At 42.3% G+C, this 19306-nt stretch overlaps 1 protein-coding gene across 16 annotated transcripts in view; it reads left to right on the forward strand.

Annotated features, from left to right (window-relative positions):
- Nucleotides 1-19012, forward strand: part of SHISAL1 (shisa like 1) — a 182072-nt gene extending 163060 nt beyond the window's left edge. For 10 of the 16 annotated variants that reach the window (XM_083503596.1, XM_083503597.1, XM_083503595.1 and 7 more), the window contains one exon: nucleotides 649-5638. In XM_083503596.1, coding sequence (XP_083359722.1) covers nucleotides 649-664 — 16 coding nt within the window. In that variant the 3' untranslated portion in view covers nucleotides 665-5638. Of the gene's footprint in view, nucleotides 1-648; nucleotides 5639-14290 lie in introns of those variants that run through there. The other 6 variants (XM_083503600.1, XM_083503598.1, XM_083503599.1 and 3 more) reach the window with 1 other exon arrangement.
- The last annotated feature ends 294 nt before the right edge of the window (nucleotides 19013-19306 follow it).

Genomic DNA, 19306 nt, shown 5'->3' on the forward strand with positions numbered 1-19306 from the left:
ATAATTTCCTACACACATGCTGTTGTGACTTAATTTGCACAGCCTCGTTTCTTTCTTGTGTCAGGCCATATCCTTGAAAGTCTAACAGCATTTTCGCACATGAAAGCACCTCTGAGCCTCTCTTGTCCTATTTATTTTAATATCTGATTACTGTAAATGTGGAAGGCAGGCATTTGTAACGTGAATGATTCTCTGATGATGTGGAGTCTATTCACATTACAACTCAATTGAAGCAAGAGGCACTTTAAGTCTCAGTTATGGAAACACCTGGTTAGTCTTCCATTCCATCCTCTGTAAATATGAAATAGTTGCTTTAAAGGCATTGACAAGCTTCTCTTACTTTTCCTCTCCTAAAGCAATATATGGAAAAGCAAAGGTGTTTGAAATTGTTGAAGCTTTTTGGTTGTGGCAGCCCACTTTAGTTATTTGTTTGCAGAAAAGATGTCTATGTATAGTCAAAATATTATTACAGCCAGAGGAGTCTGGGATCTGTCATACATTCTTGGCTGCTCTCTAGCAGACAGAGTTTTATGGAAGAAGAGGGAAGGCTAATTAAGTTCAGCAACCATAACTTTGACTTTGATGCAGCTCCATGATTCTAGCAGTAAGTAAATTCACTCACTAATTACAGAATTTCTTTCTCTTTAGTCTGGAAACCATCTGAGTGTTGTGTGATCTGAATCAAGATTCTGTTAGATATGCACCCACAATATTCACAAAACGCCGTCACACTTGACACCAGTGTGGGATCCATGGCTGAATAAGAGGCAGCTCTTTTGCTCTGCTCCATGGTGGTTTCCCGGGTCATCGGCAAGATCATGAGCTCAACAAATCTTACCAGCTGTTGAAATCTAAGGGGATATTATTTATTGAAGAGAATTAAGCCAGAAATGTACCCATTTGGGAGAATCTAATTGGCTAGCATTTTAACTGAAAAGTCTACAGGCACCTCCAACAGGTGTTTCATTGTAGATGTTTATTGCCACATTTTCTTAACACAATAATAGAGCGTTGGTGGTAGATTTATTTTGGTATACTTTTCTGTGATGGATCCCCAACGCTACTATGTTATTGCAGTCCTGAGTGGCTATGGTAGAACAAAAGAAGACAAAAATTAAACCAGAACATTTGTGGTATAAAAGTTGTGCAGTTTCAGCAGGAAGTTATGAGACTGAAAATGAAGCAGTATGACTACTAGAGAGGTGCAATAAATCACCATACCGTTGAATACCAGTATTGAAATAACACCATGAACAAAAGGAGGTGGAGACTTAACAGCTTCCCTGGGGGTAGCTCAGAATACTTTACACGTACTTTGCAGGTAATTTGCAGGCACTGGTGTCTCCAGCTTTGCTTGCTCTCTCCCTTCTCCCTCCTAACCAATAAGAAATGATGATAAGCCCTCACACAAACCAGGAAACTCTTTCAGCTTCATCATCATCTAATTATGCAGATCCTAACAATCCAGGAGGGACCCCCCATGGCTAGACAATCAAGATCCAGCCCAAAGTGAAGAAGTAAAGAACTGGAAAGCTCTTCTAAACTCTTCTTTCTTTCCTCACCCCGCTGGTGAAAAAAAGAGTTTCTGTTTTTATTTTCTGGTGGTGTTTATGTTGTTGGTTCCCCCTAAATAGCTTTCCTCCATTTCAGAAAGGTTTATTAAAAAACTATTTAAAGGAGACTAACTTTTCACTTGCTTGCCCTCTCTCCTTCCCTTTGATAAAAAGGGAGAGTTTGGTGGGATGAGGGCTGGGGGGGGCTTCTGTGGGGGGGGGAGATGGAGGAGAGAGGACTTGGCTGGCTGCCTTATGGCTGAAATGGGAGGTTGGGTACTATGTGAGAATGATGGGGAGGATGTTCTTTGGTAAGCAGTGCAAGCAAATGCGTATCTACTCACAAGCAAGCCCTACTGAATTCAATGAGGCTTACTCCCAGGAAAGTAGAAGTAAGTTTAGTTGAACACAGTGGGGCTTGTGTATGCGCAGATTCCATTTAGACCTCTTGAGTGGGGAAGCAGATGCAACTTGACTAGTAAATCACTTAAACTACTCTTAAATTAGTTAAAAATATATTAAATGTATTATATGGAAGTTTATTTAATATTTTTATTAAATCTACTACTTCCTTACATTTTAAGACCCTCCAGTGCCATGGGGAGGCCCGGCAAGGCCCTCTGCCGCCATAGATATCGTGATACTTAGCTGTTGATATATTGTGATGCTGAAAATCAGATATCGGCCAGCCCCAGTGACTACCCCTTTAACTTTTGCAATTGCAAAAATATTGAAACCAGGATCACGTGAGTCTGCCCTGGAGAGTATAATGAGCACAAAATCATTATGAATGTGCCATAAAAAGGATGCCTGGAGGGGTCCTGAGTACAACTTTCTATTTACAGGGCCTTGTTTGCTGCTCTGCTTTCCCCAGGAGCTTTCAGGATAAAGCAAATGCTGACAGAGCAAATGAGGTATTGCAAATGGGGGCTAGAGGCTGCTAAATGCCCAGCATACGTGTGTCCTGGCAGATTCCTCTTGATGAGTTCTGCTTTCGGTAAGATGGAGAAGGAGGAGGAAGCTGGCCAGTTCACAAAGTCTGCTATTTCAAGAAATCTTTCGCACATTTTACTTTTTGTTAGGGAGGAGATGGGGAGGCAAACAATCTGGCCCCACACCGATAAAAATAGAGAGAATTCTATAATACCCATATGCTCATTTTACCCACATTGCACATAAATAAATTTGAAAGGTTCTTTTTGTTTTGTTACTTTGTGTTCGTTTGCTCCGTGGAGAAGAACAGCAGCAGTTCCTTCTGCTAAGATGGCTCATTAATCTTAAAAAAGTGTTGAGTTAGATAAGATAAACATTAAAAGATTATCAAATGACACCTTACTCCTTTCAACCCGTTGTTCCCAGAATACCCATAAATTGGGCTACAGTCTATATCTCTCTTCATGTGCATATGGGGGGGGGGGGATTCATGATATGAATATCATCAGTTCTTTTGATCATTTGTGCCCCTGTGAATTGTTTCCTCTTCTTTTTCTTTAAAAATGCTATCAATGTTCATTTGGTTTTGGTTTAAGCCAGGCATGGCCAAACTTGGCCCTCCAGCTGCTTTGGGACTACAATTCCCATCATCCCTGACCACTGGACCAGTTAGCTGGGGATGATGGGAGTTGTAGTGCCAAAACAGCAGGAGGGCCGAGTTCGCCTATGCCTGGTTTAAGTTCTTTGTCATCAATATTCACAAGAGCCACCATGCATGTGATCAGAATATGACCCATGCAGTAAGAAAAGTTTACGACTCTTGATCCCAGTTGGGAGAAGACACTGCAGTATTGATGCAGTAGCAGCATTTTATTCAGTTTGGGGTGAAGAAATGGGGGGGGGGAGAGTCCAACTGGGACCCACCAGCAGCTCACCCTTCCTGGCCTCTAAGAAACTTTTACCGCTTGGAGAGAAGGACAGACTGAGGAGAGGGACTTAAGGAGAATCTGGCAGGCAGACTTCCTGAGTTGGCCATGTCACCTGCCTCAGTTCCTCTCACAGAAGGCAGCCTAATCCGAGTCTTGCCTGGCAGGGTCCATTGCTGAAGTGGGAGAGAAGATGTTTTGCATGCCAAAGATCTCGGGTCCAATCCCTGGCATTTTCAGTTTAACAGGATCTCAGGTAACAGGTCTGGAAACAGCATATATTTCAAGCTGGAGGCTTCAGTGAGCTGCCGGCCAGCAAACTTGAAAGTACAGAGCTTAGACGTCCTGAAGACGTCCTGACTTAAAAGGAGACAGCATTGTAGGTTTTGCAAAGTGATACATAGGAAGAAAGCAATACTGTCTCCATTAAATACATAAGCAATATATAGCCAGTCAAAATATCCTGAAGGGGGGTGTAAATCGTGCTCTAGAGCTCCAAGCCAGTAACCCCTTTGCCTGGATATATGATTATTATTACTTTTTTATCACTGTCATCAGTCCTGATCTCAGCTTGTGTCAATCATACATAATTCTGGCAACTTGGATTTGGGTGTTCACAACAGAGACTGAAGAGCACATCAGAGCTTTATAGTTTTGCAGGAATCCTATTATTAACCTGAGGCTAATCACTTCTCTGATTATGATTACAAATTGGTTCCCATCTTCTGAGGTGACAGTTTAATTTATTTTTACTCTCAGTCTGCTGTGTTCATTTGCATTGGTGACATTACCCCAAAGCACTCTGGATGGCTTAATTAAAAATGATTTTTGTGAAAGACAGAAAGGCATATGGATCAGATTTCCAGGTTATATTGAAGGAGATGGGAATAGAAACCTGTTTTGCAATCACTGTCTAATAGCAAGTGTCAGAAAAATCGGTGCAAAAATACGTCACTGCTTGCTTATTCTGCTTTCGTTCTCATTCAAAAGCACTATGGGCATATACAGAAGCAACTATGAAATGGAAAGACCTACAGATGATTCTACATTAATCTAGTGAGGCTACTGAATGCAATGTTGATCTTGAACCTATGAAAGATCTACTTTCAAATCTCAACTCAATCCAGAGTTGTTTGATGATAACTTTGGACAAACCATTGTTTTGGCTCCCAGGTCCCCATCTGTGAAATGGGAATAATAATTCACATGCTTGATAATATAATTGTGCGGCCCTTTAGGATACCAAAAGCACTAGAAAGTGGGCAATAATCCAATGCACTTTCAACATAAAGGGTTCTCCTGGTTTCCACAGACCATATTGCAGCCACAGGCAAATCACCTTCCTGTACTTTAGGGTTCCTTTCTTGCAGTGATACCACCAGCAAAAGAAATTGCCTCTCCCCAAAGGCATCCCAACCTCCCCCTTGCATTTGGTCCAACTGATAGGGACTATCAATCCTATACCACTTTCCCCGAAGTAAGCCGCACTGAACTCAGCTGACTTACTTGAGTAGTGACATGGATAGGATTGCACTGTTAGCTAAGTGATAGCAATTGGGGGGGGGGATCATTCTTCTCAGGAGAGGCCTACCTGGCTCCATTGCTGGAGGATGGAGCAAAAGAGGAGATTTTGTTTCACAAAGGACTCATTTATGAAGGCGGCTTGTTAAGAACATTGCTTTCAATATGAGTCTGTGCTGCCACCGTTGTTTTATTTATTTTTACAGGCAATTCCCCATTTATTCGGGGGGTACGTTCTGAGGCACTGCACATTTAAGTGAAATTGTGTATATTGGGAACACCATTGAAAAAGCTGCCAAACACTCTGTAAGCCTCTGGAAACCCTTGGAAAGCCCTTTTAAAAAAACCCAAAATTCACCAAACTCCACCAGAATCGCTCCCTCCAAACTCTCCACATGCCTCAAAGGCTCAGTAGGCTCCTGGGATTGTTTTTGCACCATTTTTGCTGTTTTCATGCTTTTTAGGGCCATTTTTGCTCCTTTTCATGCCACTTCTGGATTTGTGGCGATGCACACATGCATTGAACATGCATAAATGAGGAGTTGCCTGTATTTTGTTTTTACTTCTTTGACCATGATTTGTGTTCTAATTGATGTTTTATATAGTATTGTACACTGTTTTGTTTTTAACTGTAAGCCATCTTGTGTACCTGGTAGAAAACTGGGCTAGAAATTTGGGGCATGAATTAAAAAAGTGATGCTTGTGGTCAGCTGTGTGGCATTTCTTGCACAAGGAACAGGATCTAATGGTGTATTTAGCGGGACTCTCATCCCCCCCACCTCCACCACCCCAACCAACAGCCCCTTACATGGCAGCATTGCAGGTTCAAGCCCCACATTGGGCAGAAAGATTCCTTTCCATCCTTACAAAAACATCTGATCAGAAAGATCCACTCTGAGCATAACCATCTGAAAACACAGACTGGGGCTTATATAAATTATGGCCTCTATTTAGGGTTCTGTGGAAGCAGAAGTTCTTTGTCAAGAGAACCTGAATACTGTAGCTTGTAATATATTTCACAAAGGAAACACAGTTGTATGACTCTTCTTTTGAATAATTGACGCTGGAAATGTTACTATTTTAAGTATTTATTTCTGAATTTGCTAAGTCTTTGGGAAGTGATAAGTCTTTGGAAAGCCCTCCTTGCCAACCACCATCCCTTTCCAAGTCTCTAGCTGTCGAGCATACGTTTTCAGTCGTATCTTTACCACAAGGCCTTGAAACTTGCAATTTTTTCTCATTGAAAGCTGATGCGTTCTGAAAACTAAATTCTGTGTTTTCTCTGTCCTCTTCTGGAATGATGGCACCCAAGTACACAGCCCTGTCAGTAGACAAGAATGATCTGTCTGTTATTTTCCCCATGCAAGTGTAATTATCCAGTCAATTGCAGCCCTAAATTCAATTGCTCAAACGATGGCAATTGCATGTTAGCCAATTCCAGGTTCTCTTTTCCCATTTATAAGAGCTCATGTACTCAGACTATGCAAGGCTAATATTCAGATCCTGAACTTTAGAATCAGAGAATCATAGAGTTGCAAGAGACCACAAGGGCCATCGAGTCCAACCCCCTGCCAAGCAGGAAAACTTTATTTGGAAGGAAGTCGTCCTCTCAGGTAAGCAGCAGACACACTGGCCTTGGGAGGGCAGTTGCCACCCAACCACCAACTTTTTTCCTCTGGGCCACATTTGCAGAATAGAAATTTGCTCATGCCAAACCAAATATTTTATTGCGAAGAAATACATTGGAAAACACAACTAGGATTGTCTCCGGTATCATTTGATGTTCTTGCTCTCATATCTATCCATATTTTGTAAATAAATAAAATTATTTTGATAGTATACTATACTGAATAGCCAACAGCACTATTAGAAGTGTGAGCCGGGCATCCAGCAAGCTTGGCGGGAAGAAAGACTGAGAGAGTGGGAAAGAATTGCAGGAGGAGCAAAAGGGAGTGGGGAGCAAAGGAAGGATGGATGGCCCAACGGAGGGGGAGTGGAGAGGCAGTGCACAGCAGACCCAACCCTGGTGGTCATGGAGGAACTCACTGGTGGCATGTGAAAGGCGATGATAAGCAAACTGTTTCACATGGTCTCTCCCAGCTTCAGAGGCACCGATACAGTTCCTTGCCAAGGGCGCAAAAGCGCATACGTACACCTCTGTTCTCCTTCATTTTCATTTAAACTAAAAGCAGCTGCACAGGGAAGGAATGGTGAAATTCTTTTCCTCTGTATCATTTTCGTACTGAAAACACCCAATGCAGCTGTTTTTTCCCTCCTGAAGCTGCTATTAGTGGGGTGGGGGGACTGGAGGGAGGCAATTTTCAGCAGAAAAACAGCACAGGGGAAAGGGTTAAACCCTCCTATCTGCCCCAGTCAAAATCCACAGGGTGTGGGTGGAAGATTCTGTTTATGAGAGCGAGCAAGACAGAGACAGAAGCACAGAGAGGCAGAGAGCAATGGAAAGAAAGGGAACCCAATTCATGGAATTCAAAGACACATTTTATCCCCAGGTGTAATTTGACCTGTGTCTCTCCACCTCCCTCACATTTTCTGATGCACCTGAACATCTGATGTTCTGCTACAAAAAATCTGGCAACCGTTTAAAAGCAGTTGCCTTGTGTTTTGTTTGGTTGTTTTAATTTGATAGCAAATCTGGAAATCAGCCCAGCAATCTTCTAAAGCAGGCTCCAACAACAGAATTTCAAAAGGGGAACATTAGTCATTCTGTACTTTGCTCTCAAAAGGCTCTTCAAAGATGACTAGATTGGTTAATTTCAGTTTCACGTTGCATTTGAAAAGGTGAAGCAGAAGCTGATGGTCGCTCAATTTAAATTTGTAAATGCAAGTGAAACAGACAGGCAGCCTCCTCATCTTGTGAAGACTCTGCTTCTGAAGAGTGTAGTTGTGCTGCTCCCCTCAGCCAGCCGGCCCCATCATCCCTAACCTTTGGCTATGCTGGCAGGTGTGTGAGTTCCCCTTAAAATTTAGAAAAGACCTGAACACTAATGGCTTTATATATGCATTTGAAAATGTTGTCTTCATTTCTTCCCCTTCATTTGTGCTGAAAGTTGGATTCTAAAGGCAGAAACCCGCCTGGGTCCCCCCCCCCCCCGATTATTTTACAAAGCATCATGTACATTGACGATGCTGTAAATATCATTGATGATTGCTCCTCTCCAGCTTCAGCTTTTTCCTACCTTCAGCCTTATTCACATGGGTGGTTATCAGTCACAGCCAACAAAAGTTGGTTAAATCACTGTAAATGATATACAGTGAAGGCCTCATACTTGCATACTGTCATGCTTGTGTTGGTTGGAACAGTACCTTGGAATAGAAGTAGAGATGTTTTGGCCATGATTCTGATGGAATAAGTTTGGCTAAGGGTTTTGATTACTATTTTATTATTTTTATTATAATTTCTGTGGCTCTTTTTTCAGGATTATTTACAGCTAGCCCACAATAGTCATGAAGGTGCTGCATCCGTTATATAAACAAAGTCCCTCAGTTTGGGCCAGTTCTCCAATCTGAGAACTGATCAACTAGGCAGTTTGTTCCAAAATTCGGAGTTAGAAAAGCTAACATTTGTAAATAACATTATGATAAACAAAATGCCAGTATTCTTCAACTTTGGGTCCTCAGATATTATTGGACCACAGCTCCCATCATCCCTGATCATTGGCTAAACTAGCTGGGGACAACAGAAGTTGTAGTCCAAGAACATCTGGGGACCCAAGGTTGAAGAACACTGAAGATGGACTATTACAAGTGGAATTTGCTCCTTTGCAGCTTTCCAGCCCCTCCATTTCATCCCTCCCCTTCCCCCACCCCCGCAACAGTCCTTCAGTTTTCCATGCCCACTGAGCATGCAGTTTAGAGGCTGGTTTTTTTTGGGGGGGGGAATTATACTTCTTCAAACTGGCAGGCCACCAAGGCGCCTCCTACTGTCTTGTGTGTGGTTGGTACTGGTTTGGCTACATAAGGGTAGGCACTCAGAAAATGAGTTTGCTGTCGGTGTATACAATTTCACACAGCGCATTTGAAGGAATTGTAGATTTGATATAGAAGCAGTGTCAAGTGAAACCGCTGGGGTAGCTGGTGGTAGTTTTCCTTGACTAACATTTAAGCCTGGTTTTGATACCTGCCTGCCTTATTGAGCATACCAGGCAAGAGTCCAAAAGAAGGCTTTTTTGCACACCCATGCTTGACAGCATGCTCTCTTAAAGCCTCTAGTATTTTGTGAGCACACTCTGTTCTGGTTTAATTGGTTTCTCAGTGCGAACTCAAAATCTGGCATAAAAGCACTCCAAAAGTGCTAAAAGAACACCTGTTTTAACAGGTTCTTTTTGATGAACACATTTTGAAAATCTGTAATAATCTTCATTGCTAAGCAGGACCAATGGATAATTATTTGTTCTTAATTTGTTTTAGTTTAATAACATCCCGAGGTCTCCTATGACAGAAAACCCTATTTACTAAACACGATGCCAACACATTATTTGCCCCGAGAGCTGACATCCTGTCACATCAAAGACTTATGCCTCACTTAGATTAGAAATCTTTCTGGGCTGCACCACCTTCCACTGCATGTTCGCATCAATGAATGCCCCTCCGTACTAATAATAATAAATTCTCCTTATAAAAGCTAGACATTGGGGTCAAGGGTTCTAGTCTAGACCTCTCTTTGACATGTTCATTTTCAACGTGGAAGGTTTGTGGGGGTTAATACAGTCAAGTGAGCACATAGCTGTAATTTGATGTGATACAATCCAGGCACAAGTCAAACCATTGGGCCATCCAGCTGAGGGTTGGCCACACTCGCTGGCAGCCGCCTTCCAGACTTTCAGGCAGGACACATTCCCAGCCCAATCTGAAGATGCCGGTATTGAATCTCATTCCTTCTGCACGCAAAGCTGATGCTCTATGTTGAACTTCATCCTTTTCCCACTTCAAACTGTGGTTGTGTGATCCCTTGGTCTTCTGGATTTGCACATAGGCCACTAGAGAAAGCAACATGGGCCCATAATAATTTGGTAAAGGTAAAGGAACCCCTGACCGTTAGGTCCAGTTGCGGACGACTCGGGGGTTGTGCGCTCATCTCGCTTTACTGGCCGAGCCCAAAACAAGCTCTGCTTTCTCTCGGGCTGAACCAAGGGTCAAAAATGAATGTAAATGATAGGTTGATCATTGATCAGCTTTTAAGCATGTTGCAATTTGTGAAATGCTCAGAAACTTCCTGGAGGCACTTCCCCCAGAGGTTGTGATAACAGGAGGAGTCACTGCAGTCATCTTGCTGACTCAACATTATTTCTATCATTAGAACAGTTCAAGCCATTATTTGCGCCAAAATTCATTGCTGTAAAAGGATTATGAACAACAAGCTTGCAAAATTTCCCACTAGTAGAATTTGCCATTGAGGACAGAACTAAATATTGAGTGTCCCTTTGCTCTCTCATCCTCATGCTGTGCACACCAAGTGAAGCAGTGTGTGATGTCACCATGCTTTGCATCTCTCTGTCCCTGGCAGCCAGTGATATGGGGGAAACACGACACATTAAACCACATCACACATGCTGTGGGATTCATTATGAGTGAAATATGGAAAAGCAACACAGAACATCCAGTTCCTTTCATCAAGCTAACATGGTGGCCACTGTGTTCCCAGTGTGTGTATCTGTCTTATTGAAGAGTCAAGCGTAATCAGTGTTCAAGAAAGCTCTTCGAATAAGCATATGGGCTCCAGTTCAGCTGAAGTTAGTCATGACAATTGTTGCATTCCTAAGCATAGTTAGTAGGCACTAGTCAGCTCTACAGAATGCAGTGGTTCTTGCTCTTGAGGAAGCATGTTGGGGATTGCACCATGTATCTCATTAAAGCCAACGAGAGCCCCGTTAGTTGTGACTAATTTGCTCCACTGGTTTACCCAGGACTCTTTGGTGCCTAACATTAGCTAGGTTTCGACCATTGTCAGGATGATACATCAGGAATATATATGAGCCTCGGACGTGAGATCTCCAGGCTGATAGCAGATTAAGACTGATGGACACCTGTTGGGGATTGAAACCGGGAAAGGGGACGGGGTGGGGTTTGGGGATCCAAAGGGTGTATAATTATAATCCATCTTTTTTCTTTTTCTTTTGTTTTGTTACTAGTATGAAATGTGGGGAATTCGTGGAAGGGAATTTGGGTCAACTTTAGAAAAGGATTTAAGATTTAAGAATGAGCATTGATGTATAAATTTTGATGTTGAAAAAATGGTTTTTTAAATTCAACTAAATATAAAAAGGTTAAAAATTGGGGATAAGAACTTGTTGAATTAACAATTTGAATTGGAATATAAGAAGGGGAGGTGTGGGGAAGTCAGAGAAATATGTTATAGGAAAAGAAGGGTTCTAAACTGTATATGTTTTCTTTTTTTGTTTTTTGTTTTTGGTTTTTTTTGAAATGGAAAATTCTTAATAAATATCTATTTTAAAAAAAAAGATACATCAGGAATATATGACGAATATTCAAGATCAGGACCCCATTCTTCATGGTTAGCAAGGCCAGGGAAACGTGCTTTGAAGGCCAGTCTAGAAAACCATTTGTTGACCTTTTTCCCCCGCCACAGAGCTGCACGTGTAGTGAGTCAGAGTGGTAAGAGGAGCTATGCTAGATGAGTATAAAACTATGCATGTGTGGAGAAAGTGGATAGAGATAACGCTAGAACTCAGGGACATCCAGCGAAGCTGAAATGTTAGGACATCCAGAAGAAAGTACTTCTGCACACATCACATAGTTAAAACTGTGGGATTTGCTCCGACAAGAGGCAGTGATGCCCACCACCTTGGAAGGCCTTAAAAGAGGAGGGTGCAGCTGTGCTTGGGTGCTGCTTTCGGGCTTCCCACAGGCACCTGCGAGAATGGGATGCTGGTCATTACTCTGATCCGTCTGGCTCTTCTTAGATTGGCCAGGGTTTCAAATTCCCTGTGGTTAACAATTGTAGTAGCAGAAGAGAACACACACCCACCCACCCTCAAATTAGGCTGCTAAGTTGAAGACATATTGGATTAGCCAGTGAGTGTATGAGAGCATTGTGGGCTCAGCTTCATTCTGGTACTAAGAAAAGAAACTGTGAAGTTCAGATTATGGTCAGAGTCACCCTGCTTTTTAATTGCCTTTTGCACCTGGCTCTGGTTGGTAGGTCTTTTGGTTCCAGGAAAAAACCAAAGTAGATCCGACAAGCAAGGCGCCTGCTCACCCCCATCGTGAACTCTGCCTGCTTCTTCAGGGAGCTGAGCCCCTGCCTGATCCTCACTCCCAAAAGCCAATCATTTTGATGGGACCTGAATAATTTATCCCACATTGAGGGGATGTGATTGATAGTTCCTATAAAATCATTTATATTTCTACAGCAAAACACTTTCCCTGTCAACAGAATGCTAAACTCATTGCCAGCCTATACTGTCTAAGAAATTGGGGGGGGGGGGAACCAGCTCTTATTTCCAAACTGTAATGACTTCAGACAAATGATAAGCTTCCTGGATTTACTAGTTCTCCTAGTATTCATTTCCCATTTCATTTCCCTTCAATCTTGCTACACTTTCATATTTTCAATCTGTAGCAGACGTTTGTCCTATGGTTTTGTATTTCAGGTGAAGAAAACAATTATTTTGCTCCCTATCTCACCTTCTAAAATGTCATTATGTTAGAACAGGAGCTGGCAACCTTTATGCCCATGAGCTGTTTGGAAGGGGTGCAGTTTACAAGACAGGACACATAGTTATTCCCTTTGATTTTATCCTTGCTACAAGGTAGATTAGGTTGAAAGATAGTGACTGGCCCAGGCTCACCCAGTGACATTCATGGTCGAGTGGCAATTGGACCCCTACTGGCACAGCACAATGGCTCTCCTCCCCCTTAACAGTCTTTAGTCAGAGGTCATCTTTAGCTGGACAGGCCTGAAGAGCCATGGAGCTGTCCACGATATAGTGCTGAAAGCTGGCCACTGGGACTCGGGATTTCACAGCAACATCAATTACTGTACAGTACAGTACAATGGTGCTGTGGGTTAAACCACAGAACCTAGGGCTTGCTGATCAGAAGGTCGGTGGTTCGAATCCCCGCGATGGGGTGAGCTCCCGTTGCTCGGTCCCAGCTCCTGCCAACCTAGCAGTTCAAAAGCATGTCAAAGTGCAAGTAGATAAATAGGTACCGTTCTGGTGGGTGTTTCCGTGCGCTGCTCTGGTTCGCCAGAAGCGGCTTAGTCCTGCTGGCCACATGACCCGGAAGCTGTACGCTGGCTCCCTTGGCCAATAAAGCGAGATGAGCACCACAACCCAAGAGTCGGTCACGATTAGACCTAATGGTCAGGGGTCCCTTTACCTTTACCTTTACAATGCATACTGTATGAGAACACAAACTGGGTAGCTGCTTCAGTTCTGTCTCATACTAAATCTGAATTTTGGGAGAACCATCTGTTATGTTTTATTTTCAATTTGTTTTATTGTGTTTGCTTTTTGCAATAAATATTTACTTAGTTTTGCAATATGAATTAAGCTGAATGTGTTATTGTCGTTTTGCTACATCCCTAGTACCTTTTGTCTGGCTGAGTTTATTGCTACTTAAACATTTTACTTGGGTGGGGTGTTGCGAGAACAAGTAGAACAGGGGAGGTAAATGCCCCATGCTAAGGCTCTGTCTTCTGCAGCCCAATCCTCTGTGTATTTATGCAGAAGTAATACCTGCTGAGTTTAATGTGCTTTGTTTCCATGTAAATATGGATAGAACTGCACCTTCAGAGGATGTAGCACCATTTATTTGTCCTCAGATTTTCAGCACTGGGAAGTGCTGAAATAATTCAACAAATGTTTCCTCACCAAGAGGATAATATAAACAGCTGTTAATGTTACCAAAATGTCGTAAAGTGTCACTTTCAGGTGACAATAGTTGTGACTTGCAGATCTTGTTATGCACCAAGCTGAACATAATCCAAGAGCCGTGTGCTACCCACCATTTTTGCATTCCCAGCAGGCAGCAAGCATAAGTTTATTAAGATCATGGTGATCTGTGCCTGTACAGCTGTACAAACAGTAGAATTCTGGTGTAATTAACTTTATGGCTGAGTGCATGTCAGTATATCAACTACAATTTGCACAGGAAGGAGCACAATAGGTGTACTGACATTCATTCAGTAATGGGAACTGTAGTTCCAGAATTCAATTTTGTTAGTGTGTCTAGGCATGTGGAAAACATACATTTTGAAATATACTTTGAAAAAAATCTGAGTTTTGGGTTTTGTTCTGTTTTTTTCTCTTAAGCATTTTGGATGTAAATTATTCTGGCAATGATGTGTTTGCTATATATGTATATATTTTCCAGAAAAATATTTTGATGTGCCTCAAGATGGGAGAGGTAAGATTATATCCAAGAAGAGCAGCAACTTCAGTCCCGGAAGGGGGAAGAAATCTGAGTGAATGATGAAGGAAAGTGGCCCAACCAAGAGATGGCGTGTAGTCTACTTGCCGGGAGAGAACCATCACTGTGTCAAGTGGGTGATAAGGAGAAATGGCTGTGAGAAAATGGCATGCAAGCAATACCTGTGAAGAACTTTGCTTATTGGGGAGAGACAAAGCGATTGCGGGGGATGCTTATTGAAGTGGAAAACAAGTTGCTGTAGTGGAAATCCAAGCTGAGAATAGGCATAGACTACAGTATGAACCTTTGGTCGATATGCTTTATTTGCCTCCCCCATCCATTAAATTGGTATTTGAGCCGACTCTTAAGCGTCAAAATAATGAATGCGGCTTTTTTCCAAAGTTCTCTAGTGAGTGTTGTCACAATATGGTAGATATAGTTCAGTTTGAATTATTTTCTCTTATCCCCCCCCCCACATGAGCCCTTTTTCGGAGCCAGTAGAAAGGACAGCAGTCGTTTTAGATTATGTAATCTTACCATTTTTCTCCATGACAAGATGTCAAGCATCAATGTCATGTTCCTGAGCACACCAAGTGGCCTCTATCGCCTGTTCAGACGAGGAATTAAGGGGAAGGCACAACCTCTTCCTTCTTGACCCCAAGTGGGGGGAAGAGAATCTAAGACAAATAGCACCACTTGTAATAATTTAAAGCAATAAAATAGTTGTTGCCCTCTGATAAATGAGGTTCATAGTCCAATTCCTTTGTTTTTAAGGTACTATTTGCCCTTTAACTGGCCTTAGGAATTACCTCCCCCTCAGAAACTTGATGACAGCCTTCCAAACCAGGACAGCCGAGATGCTCTTGCTAAGGAGTGTGGCAATGGTCAGATATTGTGCATTATGAAGCATCTTGCGTGTTTAATGGAAGGGGATATAATGTGAAGCTATGGCAATGTTTTATAGGTCATTCTTAAAAAACTCCATTAGGCACCATGACTTAACGTACAGCAAAGCACACACTGTTGCTAGTTGACAATTCAGTATCAGGAAAACACTCTCTGTTTGCTCAATTATTATTATTAGGTCTTCTCTGGAGATGCCTTTTCAAAAGGAAAGCATTTCACTTTGTGCTTTTATATTTGGGAGGGAAATATTGGTTGTTTACCTGCAGAAATATAGCGGACAGAAGGAGGAGGTTGCATAACCAGCGATCGTGCACACAACTGGAAAAGTCCACAAACATTATCTTTGTAATATTGGTTAGTCCAGGATACAATATTTAGAAAACTGCCTTATGCTTCATCAGAATAGTGGTCTACCTAGTATGGCATATCAAGCTCCATGCAAGAGCATATCCAGCTTAGCTACCCAACAGCCTTTAACTGGAGACCAGAGGCTAGCAGCCCAAGATTTGGCTGATTATTTCCAGTCAATTTCTGATTCCTCACCTCTGCTGCTCCTAGCCACGTTGACTGTTCCTCTCTGCCTCTTTCCGCTCGTAAGCACCTCCCTCTGGCATTCCCCTAGACCACTCCCTCTCCAAGCCCCATCCTGAATTCCCACTTCCCCATAGATATGGCCCATATTACATCTGTTCCACATTTCCAATGCCTTTCTGCCAACCCAGTATTCAGGCAGCTCAGCCAATCACTGCAGTACAGGGATTGAACCCAGAACCTTATACATGCAGTGTATGCTGTCAGTTGCTCAACTAGTCCAACCCGAGCACCAAATACAGCAAGAACATCAAAGAGTGAGCTGGTTCCTGTTTTTCTCTTGGCAGGACGTCTCCTAGGGAAGCATATGATACAGGAAGAGAGCACAGTTCCTCCAGCTTTCCTAGGGGCACCACGTCTGCTGTTGCCCTAGACATGTAGCAGCTCAGACATGAGCCATGTTCCCTTCACAGTCAGCCAACTCTTAAGGGGGCCTGAGTTTGCAGGTCCTTGAGACAGGCTTTCAGACTGGATGTTTTATTTCCACAGCCATCGATGTAGCGTTCCGATGGGTAGAGTTGACAAAGGTCTTCATATCACCACTGCCTCTGAGCTTTCTGTTTTGTAGAAAGGGTTTCCCCCAATACATCTGAAGGTGTGGGATAAGAATGGAAAATACTCTCTCAAAAAGGCATTAATATTTTAAGCATTCGGATATGCAGCATTGTGTAGTCAAGAGCAAAATCTACTGGGGGGGGGATTCTGTGCCCATGTTTGCCTTGATATTCTGTTTATCTTCTTTGCTGTGAAGATGATATACCTCTGGTTTTGGAGCAAATCTACTTCTTCCACTTCTCATCCCATCAGAAATCCTGTCTACCCACTATAATCCTGTGCAGAGGAGAATAAACATGTATACCTTTAACTGATGGGTAGAAGAGGGGATTCTGTCATGCAGAAGTGACAGGTGATGGGAGTTGTGGTCCAAAACACCCAGAGGGCAGAAGGTTGGCAAAGGTTGTGTTAGAAGGTCAGGTACCCTGCTGTTCTTTGCCCTCGGATTCTGAGGGAAGGAGCAGTTCTGCAGTCTTCAGAACCACAGCAGCCGCTTAGCCTTTCAATGGATCTGTCACAACGTGCATAGTATTAACACAGCATAGCATCTCATTGCTATACAGAAGGGCAGCCCTCAGCTACACACAATCTACCATGACAAATTCAGTCATGTATTATCGATAATTCCCTCTTGACCCCAACATTTGTAGACCCAGACACCAAAACATAGCGTCTATCAAGCCTCTGGTGGGATACAATACAGTGGTATCTCGAGATGTGAATGGGATCTGTTCCGGAGCCCCATTCACATCCCAAACGGAACACAAGACGCACGTGCGCGGGTCACATTTCGCCGCTTCCGTGCATGTGCATGACGTCATTTTGACCATCTGCACATGCACGAGAGGCAAAACCCAGAAGTAACACGCTCCGTTACTTCCAGGTCACCGTGGAGCGCAACCCGAAAGCGTTCAACCTAAAGCGTATTTATCCCGAGGTATGACTGTACAGTGTTGTCGGGATGCAAATTCTGCTGGCATTGATGAGCACAAAGTTACCATTTGTCAGTTAATGCTTCTTCAGAATTCAGGTTTAATTTAAGTTAGAACATATTCTCTTTTTGAATTGATTTAGGTGTTGCCCACTCCAAAGCAGTCTTCTTGTATTCATTCTCCTGGAACACGTCAAACTGAGCAAAGCAGTTGGCTGTACTTTGCTCTAGCAGGCTGTGTAGCTGCAGTTGCCGGCAACTGGTCCCACATGAGCACAGTAGCCTTAGATGAAGATGTGCATCCTCTTTCACATCCAAGGACACGTTCAGCCAGTTCTTAATAAGGCTGCAGTGAGCTACCACAGTGAAGGTGCACTGCTGACTTAAACTGGGTCTCTGAACTATCCTTGTTAAGCAACATATTTTCTCCAATCAACTCCCAAGTCACCACTTTTCATTTGGATCAGCATTAGAATGGAACCACTAAGAGAGTAAAACACAGAAAATGCCACTCCAAGCTTCTATACACTGGGTTAAATCCATTCTCCACTGGGATTGTCCCCCTGTGCCAAATTTCACAAGCCTCCTACCTCCCCAGCCATGTTGTGCTGCGTGGATCAGGCACTTCGTGTAGTGAATTTCCTTGCCCCCACTGCACATCGTTGGCAACTGTGGTCGGGGTCGAGGACACTTATGGCTGAGAAGAGATGCTTGACAACACACGGGTTATAACTGCTGAAATCTCAGAAGCCGGACGATTGGCTGAATAAGACTGTTTGAGGTGGTGGGCTTCAGGACTCTGCCAAGGTTATTACCACATCCCAGGTCTAGGAAAACCATAACCCAGTATGTGAAATGGAATAAATGATATAAAGTATTCAGGAGATTGTATAATTTGTGCAGGTCACAGAATTGGAATTGCCTGGCTGCATATTTTAAATGTTTTTTTTATAGTATGAGTTCACACAGATATAAGAATGAAGCCTAATCAGACTATAAAGAGAGAAAAAGATTAAGATTTCATTCACCAGGCAATATTACATTTCAATTTAAGCAGTGTTTTCAGCAAATATAATTTACCTGACAGATTACATTGAACCAAGTTTCTTTCTGTACATATTCATTCATCTGGATTTCTTCCAAACTAATCCTAAACTGTACATGGAGTTTTGTTTTGTTTTGTTTTGTTTTTTATAAAAAAATATCTACTTTCATTGTGATGTTGAAATTGTCACAGAGATCTTTGTAAAAAGCTTGTGTTTCTGAAGGAATTTGTATTAGATAATGGTTTGTGTGACTCACTGTATTTTGTAAAGGGTTTATTTCCCTTTGGGAATTGTGTGTTTCTAATGAGCAGTTTTATGCTTCTAGTTTGTGAACGTTGTAAATGAAATGTGTTTTCTGACCCTCCATAAGGAATAGATTGATATTTGGTAGATACTAACTGGTTGAGATTTTCATATTGCCTAAAATATTTGCATATGTTGATAAAAACCATATTGTAATAGAACAGTTTGCCAATGTTCAGTGATAATAAAACAAAAAAGCTCTTTATTTTAGCTGAATGTTGGATCTGACTGAGACTAACAGTTAACCTGGCCTTAAATTCAGTGTTGTAGTTCCATAAGTGGATCATCATTCCCACATCATTTGCTGTTTGTAATGTTTCAGAGTAACCATCAATAAAAAAATATATATCAAAAGCTCCAATGTAACATGGGACTCGAAATCCAAATTTCAGAGGACAGCTACAATAGATCCACTTCCTGGCACGTGTTTGTGGTTCACATTTCAGTAGATCTACTCCATGGAGATACCTAGTTAGTTAGAATCCTCTTGTTATTCCATGTTTAAAAATTCAAAGCTGTAATTGTTGATTTATTCACTGACTCTAACTCACCGATTCCAAGGGAAGTGTTTTGAAAACTGAACAGCTGAAGTGTAGATTGTAAACTAATTGCCTCCCTCCCTCTATTATGTAAAAAAAAGAAAAGCCA

The sequence above is a fragment of the Podarcis liolepis genome, assembly GCF_965112155.1.
Source record: "Podarcis liolepis genome assembly, chromosome: 5".
NCBI classification, from domain to species: domain Eukaryota; kingdom Metazoa; phylum Chordata; class Lepidosauria; order Squamata; family Lacertidae; genus Podarcis; species Podarcis liolepis.